The sequence below is a fragment of the Oncorhynchus masou genome, chromosome 28 (genome assembly GCF_036934945.1).
Source record: "Oncorhynchus masou masou isolate Uvic2021 chromosome 28, UVic_Omas_1.1, whole genome shotgun sequence".
NCBI classification, from domain to species: domain Eukaryota; kingdom Metazoa; phylum Chordata; class Actinopteri; order Salmoniformes; family Salmonidae; genus Oncorhynchus; species Oncorhynchus masou.
In genome coordinates, this window is record NC_088239.1 from 71,536,157 (window position 1) to 71,550,876 (window position 14,720).

The 14,720-nt window shown below is 41.6% G+C and overlaps 1 protein-coding gene across 2 annotated transcripts in view; it reads left to right on the forward strand.

Annotated features, from left to right (window-relative positions):
• LOC135518188 (electrogenic sodium bicarbonate cotransporter 1-like) overlaps positions 1-14,720 on the forward strand; it is a 93,237-nt gene that overhangs the window by 40,995 nt on the left and 37,522 nt on the right. For both annotated transcript variants that reach the window (XM_064943154.1, XM_064943153.1), the window contains exons 6-13: positions 24-206; positions 4,830-4,906; positions 6,272-6,429; positions 6,766-6,853; positions 8,792-8,946; positions 9,151-9,282; positions 11,550-11,724; positions 12,987-13,120. In XM_064943154.1, coding sequence (XP_064799226.1) covers positions 24-206; positions 4,830-4,906; positions 6,272-6,429; positions 6,766-6,853; positions 8,792-8,946; positions 9,151-9,282; positions 11,550-11,724; positions 12,987-13,120 — 1,102 coding nt within the window. The remainder of the gene's footprint in view (positions 1-23; positions 207-4,829; positions 4,907-6,271; positions 6,430-6,765; positions 6,854-8,791; positions 8,947-9,150; positions 9,283-11,549; positions 11,725-12,986; positions 13,121-14,720) is intronic.

Consider the following 14,720-nt stretch of genomic DNA (forward strand, 5'->3'; position numbering starts at 1 on the left):
CTTGTTTCCCCATCCTCTATCAGAGCTGATCACTGACAGCCAGATTGAGATCGGTCAGCTGAAGCCTGAGCTAAAGGATCAGGTCATGTACACGTTGCTACGGAAACATCGTCACCAGACCAAGAAGTCCAACCTGCGCTCGCTTGCTGACATCGGCAAGACGGTGTCCAGTGCAAGTAGGCTGTTTTCCAACCAAGACCAGAACGGTAAGGTAGATGACTGTTTGGTGCAGCCTTTTTTACTAGTATTGTTTGCCTCCTAATTCCTATCTTTTCCCAATCAATTCTACCAATCACATCCTTTTTCCTCTGGTGGTCATCAATACTATAGGATAAGGTGTAGTGTATGTTCAACTTTTATATGCCATCATTTGAGTGCAGTAAAGATGTTACAGGTACATATATCTAGGTGGCTATAGTTTTAACTAGTAATGTGAATGTGACTGGCAACATTATTTTATGCCTGAGTGTTGATGCTTGTTTTTGTTATTCTTCTAAATACTGCTATCTCCAAAGTGAGATTGTTCTAGTTTTCTGTCTTCTATCTGTACTCTCACTCTCCTGCACAGATTAACATTCCCTCGTGTTCTCTTCACTTTTTGCCTGCCTGCCTGCCTGCTTTCTTCGTTCCTTCCTTTCTTCCGTCACTCCATCTCTCTTTCTCTCTGTCTCTCTCTGTCTGCACTAAAGCACGCAGTCTCAATGAGCCCCCCCAGCCCTTTCCCCACTTGCACACCCAGTCCCGACCCCAGTCTGTGCCTTATGCGACCACGCTTGGCCATGAGGAACCGATAAAGGACATCCAAAGAAGCTCCAGCATGCAATACATCAGTAAGTCAGGTCACAACACATTTATAACACATGCAATACATCAGTAAGTCAGGTCACAACACATTTATAACACATGCAATACATCAGTAAGTCAGGTCACAACACATTTATAACACATGCAATACATCAGTAAGTCAGGTCACAACACATTTATAACACATGCAATACATCAGTAAGTCAGGTCACAACACATTTATAACACATGCAATACATCAGTAAGTCAGGTCACAACACATTTATAACACATGCAATACATCAGTAAGTCAGGTCACAACACATTTATAACACATGCAATACATCAGTAAGTCAGGTCACAACACATTTATAACACATGCAATACATCAGTAAGTCAGGTCACAACACATTTATAACACATGCAATACATCAGTAAGTCAGGTCACAACACATTTATAACACATGCAATACATCAGTAAGTCAGGTCACAACACATTTATAACACATGCAATACATCAGTAAGTCAGGTCACAACACATTTATAACACATGCAATACATCAGTAAGTCAGGTCACAACACATTTATAACACATGCAATACATCAGTAAGTCAGGTCACAACACATTTATAACACATGCAATACATCAGTAAGTCAGGTCACAACACATTTATAACACATGCAATACATCAGTAAGTCAGGTCACAACACATTTATAACACATGCAATACATCAGTAAGTCAGGTCACAACACATTTATAACACATGCAATACATCAGTAAGTCAGGTCACAACACATTTATAACACATGCAATACATCAGTAAGTCAGGTCACAACACATTTAAAACACATGCAATACATCAGTAAGTCTGTTCACAACACATTTATAACACATGCAATACATCAGTAAGTCAGGTCACAACACATTTATAACACATGCAATACATCAGTAAGTCAGGTCACAACACATTTATAACACATGCAATACATCAGTAAGTCAGGTCACAACACATTTATAACACATGCAATACATCAGTAAGTCAGGTCACAACACATTTAAAACACATTGGATACGTCAGTCAGTAAGTCAGGTCAGAACATATGGGATCAAATCAAATTTTATTTGTCACATGCGCGACTACAGCAGTGAAATGCTTACTTACAAGCCTTTAACCAACAATGCAGTTTTGGGATACCTCAGTAAGTCAAGTCAGAACACATTTATAACACATGGGATACATTAGTAAGTTAGTTCAGAACACATTTATAACACATGGGATACATTAGTAAGTTAGTTCAGAACACATTTATAACACATGGGATACATCAGTAAGTCAAGTCAGAACACATTTATAACACATGGGATACCTCAGTAAGTCAAGTCAGAACACATTTATAACACATGGGATACCTCAGTAAGTCAAGTCAGAACACATTTATAACACATGGGATACATTAGTAAGTTAGTTCAGAACACATTTATAACACATGGGATACCTCAGTAATTCAAGTCAGAACACATTTATAACACATGGGATACCTCAGTAAGTCAAGTCAGAACACATTTATAACACATGGGATACATTAGTAAGTTAGTTCAGAACACATTTATAACACATGGGATACCTCAGTAAGTCAAGTCAGAACACATTTATAACACATGGGATACATTAGTAAGTTAGTTCAGAACACATTTATAACACATGGGATACCTCAGTAATTCAAGTCAGAACACATTTATAACACATGGGATACCTCAGTAAGTCAAGTCAGAACACATTTATAACACATGGGATACCTCAGTAAGTCAAGTCAGAACACATTTATAACACATGGGATACATTAGTAAGTTAGTTCAGAACACATTTATAACACATGGGATACATTAGTAAGTTAGTTCAGAACACATTTATAACACATGGGATACCTCAGTAAGTCAAGTCAGAACACATTTATAACACATGGGATACATTAAGTTAGTTCAGAACACATGGGATACATTAGTAAGTTAGTTCAGAACACATTTATAACACATGGGATACCTCAGTAAGTCAAGTCAGAACACATTTATAACACATGGGATACATTAGTAAGTTAGTTCAGAACACATTTATAACACATGGGATACCTCAGTAAGTCAAGTCAGAACACATTTATACCACATGGGATACCTCAGTAAGTCAAGTCAGAACACATTTATAACACATGGGATACCTCAGTAAGTCAAGTCAGAACACATTTATAACACATGGGATACATTAGTAAGTTAGTTCAGAACACATTTATAACACATGGGATACCTCAGTAAGTCAAGTCAGAACACATTTGTAACACATGGGATACATTAGTAAGTTAGTTCAGAACACATTTATAACACATGGGATACCTCAGTAAGTCAAGTCAGAACACATTTATAACACATGGGATACATTAGTAAGTTAGTTCAGAACACATTTATAACACATGGGATACCTCAGTAAGTCAAGTCAGAACACATTTATAACACATGGGATACATTAGTAAGTTAGTTCAGAACACATTTATAACACATGGGATACCTCAGTAAGTCAAGTCAGAACACATTTATAACACATGGGATACATTAGTAAGTTAGTTCAGAACACATTTATAACACATGGGATACATTAGTAAGTTAGTTCAGAACACATTTATAACACATGGGATACCTCAGTAAGTCAAGTCAGAACACATTTATAACACATGGGATACCTCAGTAAGTCAAGTCAGAATACATTTATAACACATGGGATACATTAGTAAGTTAGTTCAGAACACATTTATAACACATGGGATACCTCAGTAAGTCAAGTCAGAACACATTTATAACACATGGGATATCTCAGTAAGTCAAGTCAGAACACATTTATAACACATGGGATACATTAGTAAGTTAGTTCAGAACACATTTATAACACATGGGATACATTAGTAAGTCAGGTTATAACACATTTATAACACATGGGATACATTAGTAAGGCAGGTTATAACACATTTATAACACATGGGATACCTCAGTAAGTCAGGTTATAACACGTATAGCACCTGTGATCCATTTAAGTCAGGTTATAATGCATTATAGCACCCTAGTGTGGGATACTTTTGTAAGGCGGGTTATAACACTCATATACAGAGTTTATAACAGGGTATAACACATACCTTCACAATAGTCTGGCCAAGACAATTTGTGACCCACATTCATATTGTTGATATGAGCATTGATGACCGAAAACAATACTGTCATGGGTATATTCTCATGGGATATGACAATCCACCATTTTTTAATGTTTCAAAAAAAGGGCATCATCAAACAGCATCTAAGTCACAGTCCTTCATGCCCAGAGAAACAGCAAACAAACAATTAGCTAATGTAGATGCTACTCGGCTATTGACCAACTTTTATAGGTAATCATAACTCCAACGTAAAGCCAGCCTTCTCACTGAGTCTGATACTGCTGGCTAAAAGAGGCTAAAGAAAAATGTCTATCTCTCCCACCAACCCCATCATGGACTACTAATAACACACTGTCCGTGCCCCCTCTGCTCTGCCGTGCAAGTGAATGACCAGTTGGCATCAGATCAGTGAAAGACAGGGCACGGCAGTGGGACATTTCAGGCAGTACATCTGATCCACTGCAGCTGGCATCAGCCCGAAAGCTTAACTTAGTCCTTGCTGCCTTCCACATTTATATTAGGCCTTGTGAAGTTTCTATTTCTCTTCATCTTCTGTTTCTCTTCATCTCCTTCTCTGAGATCAGTCTAATCTAACTGGGCCTCTGTCTGTTCTGGGAGTTGCGATCTACCTTTCATCCCAGTGACTTTGTTTGACCCCTGGGTTGTGTTCATTAGGCACCGACAAGAAGAAAACAGACTGAAATGGGGAAAGACTGCCTGGTCCAATAAGAAACACTCATTTCTGTTTCAGAAGGCTTTAAGCATTTTATTCCTGTTTTTTTGCCTTAATGAACACGACCCTGGTGAACCCTCTCAGGCCTGGTCTTTGAGCTCTTGACCTCTGATTCCACAGGTAGCCCAGCCACGGCCCATCGGAATCTGACCTCCAACAGCCTCAACGACTTTTCTGACCAACCAGATAGAGACCAGGTGAGGATATAACTGTGTGTGTGTGTGTGTGTGTGAGAGGGAGAGAGAGATCTAAGCGGGAACTTTAAGAAGCGATTGCTGTTCCCCGGGCACTCTAAATCTTAGCTCCTGCTGTAACAATATGCAGGGTCAAGGAGTCGACACCGTGTGTGTGGGAACCAGAGCACGGCCTTACTCTACTGATAAAGTCTGAGCCTCACACACGACGATAAGAGCCCTGACCCTCTCTCTCAAATGTTTGGTAACAATGTTACCACTCCTCCTGAAGCCTGCGGAAACTACACAGACACAATAACTAACTCATGGAATTACACGGACAACAGTAGCTAATTTGTCAAATTGATCTGGTCTTTGATAAAACACCAAGGCCTTGCTTTGTTAATCATCTCCTTACACCCGAGGTCTCTGGTTGCTTAAGTTTTATGCATTTCACTGTGACTAAGTACTCAGTGTACCACTTGGACGTTAGGTTTAATTTAGCAGTCTATTAAGATTAAGATATTAAGGTTAATATCACTTTATTTGTCAATTGTACAAGTTCCAACTAAAATTTGACTTCTGCTCTATCCCAACCCCTCCCAAGACACACATACATATACGGGTTGGAGCAGGGGTCTGCCACACTGGGCACCGGGGAGCAGTTGTTGTGGGGATTAAGTGCCTAGCTCAAGGGCACAACGGAAGGCAATTACATCTAGGATTTGATACCAGAAACCCTCCAGTTTCCAGCTCACTTCCTGTCTGATTTTGTTTTTCCCGTCAGACCCTGGATTCGAACAGTTGCTGGCTCGCGCCTCTAACCACTAGGACCCCAGTCTCCCCTTGACCTAAAGTGAAGGGCTCGTATGCATTCACCTGGCCTGTTCTTTTGTATACAGTTGCACAGAGGTTAATCTTTTTTGTTGCTACCTCATTCTCATTACATATCATTATGTAGACTGGTTCAAGTGTATAACAGCAATGAACAGAAAGGGCTTTATTGTGTCTTGTTAATCATACAGCTTGTGTCATAGTGACTCACAGAGTGGTAACGACGCTTTAATCTGTTTCTAAAAAGCTACGACCTGCAGTGGTGTTGCCACACAATACAACATGTAATGCCTATGTGCCAGGGACGGGCTGTACTCGCCTGCCCCATTTCATCCATGCAACTGTGTACATTTTTGGGGCATGTGAAATGTCCATTGTTACGGTACCTTTACTGCTCTTCTCATACTACTTTGATAAGGACGGTCGTTTCAAGCACCGCTTCTCTCGAATGTGTGTAAAGGCTCATTGCTTTCCTTCTCTTTTTTCTGTCTCACTCTATATTTGTGCGTGTTCCTCTCTTTCTCTCTGTCCATCTTTGTCCCCCCCCCTCTCTAGCTGAAGAATAAGTTGATGAAGAAGCTTCCACGTGATGCCGAGGCATCTAACGTCCTGGTTGGAGGGGTGGACTTCCTGGACACACCCTTCGTGGCGTTTGTCCGCCTGCAGCAGGCTGCCATGTTGGGAGGTTTGACAGAGGTCCCCGTCCCTACCAGGTACCCTACTGATTTACATATATATATCCCATTTAGCAGACGCTTTTGTCCAAAGCGACTTACAAGTCGGCTGGGGCCACTACTTTTACATATGGGTGGCCCTAGCGGGAATCGAACCCACGACGCTTGGCGTTGCAAGCACCATGCTCTACCGACTGAGCCACAACCAACTTAGCAAATCCACCAAATATACCACATATCTCTCTCATAGATATCTCCTATGTCATAGAGGCTGATGCTATATTTATATAGTTTTACCACTAGTGACCACCAGTTATATTCAATTTGGGCTTTTTTATTGAACATGCTTCTGCTTTTCTCTTCATCTCCTTTTAGGTTCCTATTCGTGCTGCTGGGGCCCAAAAGCAAAGCCAAGTCCTACCATGAGATCGGACGAGCTATCGCCACCCTCATGTCTGATGAGGTACATTACCATCGTGTCCAACGCGCATATACAGTAGCTAGTGAAAGTCTACACACCCCTTGGACAGTTGTCACATTTTGCTGCCTTAAAATGTTATCTAAAAGGGGATTCAATTAGATTTACACACACACCCTACATACATTCACATTCACACACACAAAACACACACACACACACACACACACACACACACACACACACACACACACACACACACACACACACACACACACACACACACACACACACACACATGCATATTGATGCCACACACACGCTCACAAATAGACACACTTTTACACTCTTCACATACGTGGATGCTACTCTGTGTATTATTTTTCACGATTGCCTGGTCACTTTTACCCCTACCTCAATGTACATATTATCTCAATTACCTCAATCAACTACCTCGTACCCCGGCACATTGACTCGGTACCGGTACTCCTTGTATATAGCCTCGTTATTGTTATTTTGTGTTACTATTTCAAATTGTTATTTTGTATTTTTTTTTTAAACATTTCAACTGCATTGTTGGGAAAGGGCTCGTAAGTAAGCATTTCACTGTAAAGTCCACCTGTTGTATTCGGCACATGTGACAACTAAAATGTCATTTGATTTTGAACCTGCTCGACATTTTCAAAGTGAAAGAAAAGGTATAAAACAGTTCCTATAATAAAATTGATTGAGTATGTGTTCACACCCCTGAGTTAATACTTGGTGGAAGCACCTTTGACAGTAATTACAGCTGTAAATCATTTTGAATAAGATTCTGACAACTCTGCACAATTCTTAGGGCAACATACAGTGCCTTGCGAAAGTATTCGCCCCCCTTGAACTTTGCGACCTTTTGCCACATTTCAGGCTTCAAACATAAAAATATAAAACTGTATATTTTTTGTGAAGAATCAACAACAAGTGGGACACAATCATGAAGTGGAATGACATTTATTGGATATTTCAAACTTTTTTAACAAATCAAAAACTGAAAAATTGGGCGTGCAAAATTATTCAGCCCCTTTACTTTCAGTGCAGCAAACTCTCTCCAGAAGTTCAGTGAGGATCTCTGAATAATCCAATGTTGACCTAAATGACTAATGATGATAAATACAATCCACCTGTGTGTAATCAAGTCTCCGTATAAATGCACCTGCACTGTGATAGTCTCAGAGGTCCGTTAAAAGCGCAGAGAGCATCATGAAGAACAAGGAACACACCAGGCAGGTCCGAGATACTGTTGTGAAGAAGTTTAAAGCTGGATTTGGATACAAAATATTCAAAATATTCAAACCTTGTCTCTGATTTTCAAGCAGACTGAGACTGGACCCCTCCAGTTAATCATACTGCACCTGACTCACGTTCCCACAGGTCCCAGCCACACCCCCTGCTTCTATCCACACTGTTGGAATTAGACAGGGACTCCCCCCCCCGGGATTACCTTAAGTTATAGTTAAACAAAACCCTCAGGATCCCTGTGAACACTCAGTCCCATAGAGATCTTTATCTGACTGACTGTGGCTCTGAGTGACCTTCCCTGGCCTGGGTGGCCCAACGCTCTGTGTCTGAGATTGACAGGGAGATACTCTGGGGCAACAAGATATAATGGCATATGGCTTATATAGATGGTGATTACAAACACACCATCTGGAAGTGATTATATGATTGGGGATAATTATAATGATTGGGATCCAGTTATTCACAATATCAGGAAGAAACAAGTGTGAAAAATGATTGGTTGTTGGCTGGTGTTGATGTTAACATGGTTTCTGATTGGTTGTGTTGTGGTATGGTGTTCCATGACAAGGACAGACAGGACCTGCGGTGGGTTTGATTAGTTATGTGGGGAAGTAACATAGCTGTTGTTAATGTTAACATTGTTTATGATTGGTTGTGTGCTGGTGTTGATGTTACCTTGGTTTCTGATTGGTTGTGTGGGGTCAGGTGTTCCATGACATTGCCTACAAGGCCAAGGACAGACAGGACCTGCTGGCAGGCATTGAGGAGTTCCTTGATGAGGTTATCGTCCTACCTCCTGGGGAGTGGGACCCTGACATCAGGATAGAACCCCCCAAATCCCTGCCCTCCTCAGATAAGAGGTACAGCTCTGCTACTGACACCTCTAGTCCTAGTACAGTTGTATAATTCTGTAAATTGTCCTAGTTCCAGAAAATTATTTCAATTGTGCATATTTCCTTGGACAGTTTTGAAAATTATGTCAATATTGGGTGCTCGTGATGAACCTTCAACACTGTGTTGGAGAGTGACGTCTGTAGGCTAACCTGCTGTTTGTGACTGTATAGGAAGAACCAGTATAATGCTGGAGGCGGAGGGGATGGGCCCCAGATGAACGGGGACATGCCGGGACATGACGGGGGTCAAGGAGGAGGAGGGGGACATGGACATGTTGGAGAAGAGCTCATGAACACTGGAAAGTAAGACTGCTCATTACCACTAGCCTAGCCCATAGTGTATGGCGTAGTATTGAATAACAGAGCAGTCTTCAACTGTTGCCAATACCAACCAGTGGAGGTTGCTGAGGGGAGGATGGCTCATAATAATGGAGTAAATGCAGTGGAGTTTTTAGCATGTAAATCTTGGTGGGGCCAAGAAAATTGCCAGCAAAGTCACTACACAGCATTAAACCATACATTAATTGCACTTTAACAGTGACAAACTGTGCCCACAAACTGTTAGAGTCTACATAAAGCTGTCCCAACAGCAGAGCTTTCTTTCCAGCACCATGGAGTGAATCTTTACCATCACTACACCTGGCTATCAGCAGAGCCTTGTCAGTGAAACAGTTCATTCAGCCTCATTTACTGCCTTTTTAAAAAACACGGCTGATTTGCTTAAATAAATGCGGTTTCTACTGACAATTGAGATGTACAAACTATGGCATAAAGGAACAATGAGCGGATAAGAGGCGTTCTATAATTTTGATTAAGACATTAATGAGCGAGCGACGACGGATGTAGTCAAAATAACTATGAGTTCAGCATTTTTTAAATGTACATGGGCTGTACATGGGCTGCTCTTACAGTATTTTTCCTGTACACCAAGTCAGAGCCGTAGGATAAATAAAGGGTGAAAATAAGCAGACAATGAAACCTCTTACAATATTAGATGATGATATTTCTGAAAAACAGGTTATATGTGCAGCACCACCAAGTCAGAACAGTAACGTTAGGTGAAAATAAGAGGAGAAAATAAATTATTAGGGTGAGGCACATGGGCTACTAACAACTTTGTATACATACACTTTGTATGACTTTTTTTGCTACAGTATTCATATCTCCCTGGCATATTACATCATTTATGCAGCGGCATATAAGCCATTTTTGGACTCCCCTTGTTGTGTGCGGCAGTCCTCCGTTGGAAAATGTTGTCATCAGAGAAAGAGAAAGGTTTTGAGTTGGATGACCGTTCAAAGCGTATTTTCTCAGTCTGAGTGCTTTTATTCCCGACTTCCCAGGTTAGCTACTGTCACCAATTCCTTCCAAACAACTCATTGTTGAATTTGCAATTTCCAACTTGTTGATGGATGTTTATGGTTGATGAGCACCGATACGTTTTATCTATAATTTCTCTTCATAATTTCTCTTCATATGAAAAGGATTTAAAAGGATTTACCTGTAGATTGTTGACTTGATTCATGATGATGACTGCTAGCTAAGATTTTGAAAGTAAGATGTTGACATGATCAGTCCAATCAAAGCTACTGTAGATTTTATCTGTGGCCAATGATCTTGAGCTTTCTTGGAAGGGCACTTCTAATCTAAGCCTATGGCAGGACCCAAAGGGCTCACATTCTTGATGTCTGCCCTTACTAAAGGCGGGTGATGTAGTGTCCCCATGAGTGACAGAACACTGAGCCAATCACGGTGCATTGCTCCTATTTTCTGCTGGCCTGCTCCACCACCACAGAAAGCCAACTGATATGTGACATGTATTAATGCCAAAATAACACAAAACAGGCAAACCCCCCTATTTTTAAAATGTTTTTTTTTGTCGCTAAAATGTGGTGCTCAAAACTTGATGGGTCCCCACTGAGTAAATGGAATGACATCTAACACATGGAAACCATGTATTTGATACCATTCCACTCATTTCACTCATTTCACTCCAGCCATTGCCACAAGCCCCAACCTCCACAATTAAGGTGCCACCAACCTCCTGTGATACCAACATATAGTACAGTGACAAAATGTTACTCAGCAGGGCCTCTCACTGATATTGGAATACAGTGGTAAAATGATTTACTGTAACACTACGCATGTTACTAAAGAATTCCAGTGAAAAGCATGAGCTGGTTCACACCCAAAATAGTTATTAGAGGTGCTGACTAACAACGAGTAAACTGTAGGATATGAAAATAAAGACATTCGCGCGCTATATACAAGTGCCCCGCAAGTTATTGGGTAAACCACCAACGGTTCGGCATCACTGTGCCTTCTTCAGGGTGAAAGAATTTCGGAAAATAACACTTTACTGTTGCCTTTTAGTTATGCTTTGTGCAGACACTGATTTGTGATGAAACAGCATCTTTACTAGTCTCGTAAATCAGACAAATAGCTACGCTCACCAAAACAGCATGGGGATCGTAGAGATCCGTCTGCTTTACAAGGCTACATCTTAAGATCATTTTACCATAAATAAAGACTTTGTGGCATAAATGTAATGTCTCATTTTCATTGTTAAGGTTTTGTGGTGGCCTCATCCTGGACATCAAGCGAAAGCTGCCGTTCTTCGCCAGTGATTTCTACGACGCCATACACATCCAGTCGCTTTCCGCCATCCTGTTTATCTACCTGGGCACCGTGACCAACGCCATCACCTTCGGAGGGTTGCTAGGAGATGCTACAGAAAACATGCAGGTGAGTCTCTTTCTGTTCTCTCTTCTCGAAACAGAAGCATTTGAAAGGAGAAAAACAGCATAAGTGAATGTAAGTAAGGGCAAAGACCTGACTGTGTCCCGATTCTCCACCCTTATAACATAGTGTGCACTTTAATACTTTCTGACATAGATTTAAAATGACATAACTCCCCTAAATGTACTCTGAACATTTCAAGACTCTAGGACCAAGAAAATGTATTCAAATTAGCTTCTGAAGTTTGGTTGGTTGTTAATTGTAAAATATGGCCATTTTTAAAATTTCCTAAAAAGTTTATGTTTGGGAGATAAGAGGTTTTTGTCAGACAGCGAAGATATTGTTTTATCGCTATGTGATCTGACCAGGTGACATGATTACAGAGAACTCCTGAACCTATAAACAAGCACAGCCACCCCCGGATGTGTTGGTCAAGGAAGGCATGCGCAGGGAGGGCTGGCCTCAGGGGATTTGGCTGCCCTGGAAATAACCACAGATCCAGATTACTCAGATAGCCTTGTCACTGCCCCGTCTCACCCTCCCCTGTCTTCCCAATTGCATGAGAGAAGGGGAAGGGAATCCCTCGACTGACCTCTGACCTTTCCCAGAAGCCTTAACTGTCCAAGCCACAGGAGCACAGTGTTCCAGGTAGCGCAGCTCTGATCCTGCATCCCAGCTGTCCACTGTCTCCCACCCAGGCCTGGATATGCTGTGTAAATGACAGCTAGTTAAAACACATGATGTCACAATGTGAACTTGAATAGGGCTGTCTGTCCTGATGGGGCAGTATAACAGCTTTCTGTGTGTCTGGAGCTGTGTGATGGGGGAAATAGAGATCTCGCTGAGAAATAGAGATCTCACTGAATCAGCAGATTGATATCATGATGTAGTTAGCTTCAATTGCACACTTGACAATTCCCAGTTCCCATACATACACAGAAACTAAATGGATTTCTTTAGATGATAAAAATGTTACCATGTGCTTCGTTTTATTTGTGAGGGTAGGGTGCCAGAACAGTAGTTTGGAACCAAACCTTGCCGCCAGTCTTCCTCCAAACGCTCTCTGTCCAGCCCCATTTGGTTTAAACATATACAACAGTGGGTTGGAATGTGACCATCACTGTTTACTGTGTCCTTGACCTTTACCCCCACCAGGACACCCACTAACACTTTCAATGGATTTGGGACAAACATATCCATCTGCGTGTCTCTATCTGTATGCTGTTTCTTTGACTCACCAGCCTATCTGTGTCCCTCTCCTCTTTCAGGGTGTGTTGGAGAGTTTCCTGGGCACGGCACTGACGGGGGCCATATTCTGTCTGCTGGGTGGCCAGCCCCTCACCATTCTCAGCAGCACAGGTCCTGTACTGGTGTTTGAAAGGCTCCTCTTCAACTTCAGCAAGTGAGCTCTCTTACACCTGCATTTTGAGCACCACAGATATTGATACTTCATCTCTCTCTCTCTCTCTAGCTCTCTCACTCGCTCACTCAATTAAATTCTAATGGCTTTATTGGCATGGGAAACCCATGTTTAGATTTCCAAAGCAAGTGAAATGGATAATTAACAAAAGTGAAATAAACAATCAAAAATGAACAGTAAATATTTCACTCTCAAAAGTTTCAAAGGAGTAGAAACATTTCAAATGTCATATTATGGCTATGTATAGTGTTATAACGATGTACAAAAGGGAAAATAAATAAACATAAATATGGGTTGTATCTCTCCGTCTGTCTGTATCTCTCCGTCTGTCTGTCTCTCTCCGTCCATCTGTCTGTCTCTCTCCGTCTCGCCGCCTCTCTGACTGTCTGTCCGCCTCTCTCTCTCTCTCTCGCTCTGTCACTCCGCCTCTCCATCTCTGTCTGCCTCTCCGTCTGTCTGTTCACCTCTCCGTCTGTCTGTTCACCTCTCCATCTCTCTCTCTCCGACCATTCTTGATACACACCGGAAACAGTTCGGTGTGAAAACCTCGGCTGAGTTGCAGTTCTTGACACAAACCTGTGCGCCAGGCACCTACTGTACTATACCCTGTTCAAAGGCATTTACATTTTTTGTCTTGCCCATTCACCCTCTGAATAGCACACATGCACAATCCATGTCTCAATTGCCTCAAGGCTTAAAAATCCTTCTTTAGCCTGTCTCCTCCCCTTCATCTACACTGATTGAAGTGGATTTAACAAGTGACATCAATAAGGGATCATAGCTTTCGCCTGGATTCACCTGGTCAGTCTGTCATGGAAAGAGGAGATGTCCTTAATGTTTTGTATACTCAGTGTATGTGTCTGTGAGAGAATTCAATAGAAGTAAAACAAATTAGCAGCTATAATGGTCCTAGAGATGTTTTGTTTGTTTTCAGAGTTGGACTGTTGTTGTGAGGATTACCAGTGGTACAGTATGTGGAACTGGCTCAAGGGTACCATGGTGCCCACCACATATCCTAACCCCAACCACAAGTGTTTAGTGTTCCTTTTGGGCAGCGTAGAATCTTGATTTTCTATTGACAACCTCCGGCTTCCTGTTTCCTTTAATAAAAAATCTAGTTAAACAAAAATATAAAAGCAACATGCAACAATTTCAACGATTTTACTGAGATACAGTTCATATAAGGATATCAGTCAATTGAAATGAATTCATTAAGACCTAATTTATGGATTTCACATGACTGGGCAGGGGCGCAGTCACTTGGGAGCCAGGCCCACCCACTGGGAAGCCAGGCCCAGCCAATCAGAATTACTGTAGTTTTTCCCCCACAAAAGGGTTTATTACAGACAGAAATATTCCTTAGTTTCATCAGCTCTCCGGGTGGCTGGTCTCAGACGATCCCACAGGGGAAGAAGCCGGATGAGGAGGTCTCGGGCTGCCGTGGTTACACGAGCTCTGTGGTTGTGAGGCTGGTTGGACATACTGCCAACTTCTCTAAAACGATGTTGGAGGCGGCTTATGGTCGAGAAATGAACATTACATTATTGGGCAACAGCTCTGGTGGAAGTTCCTACAGTCAGCA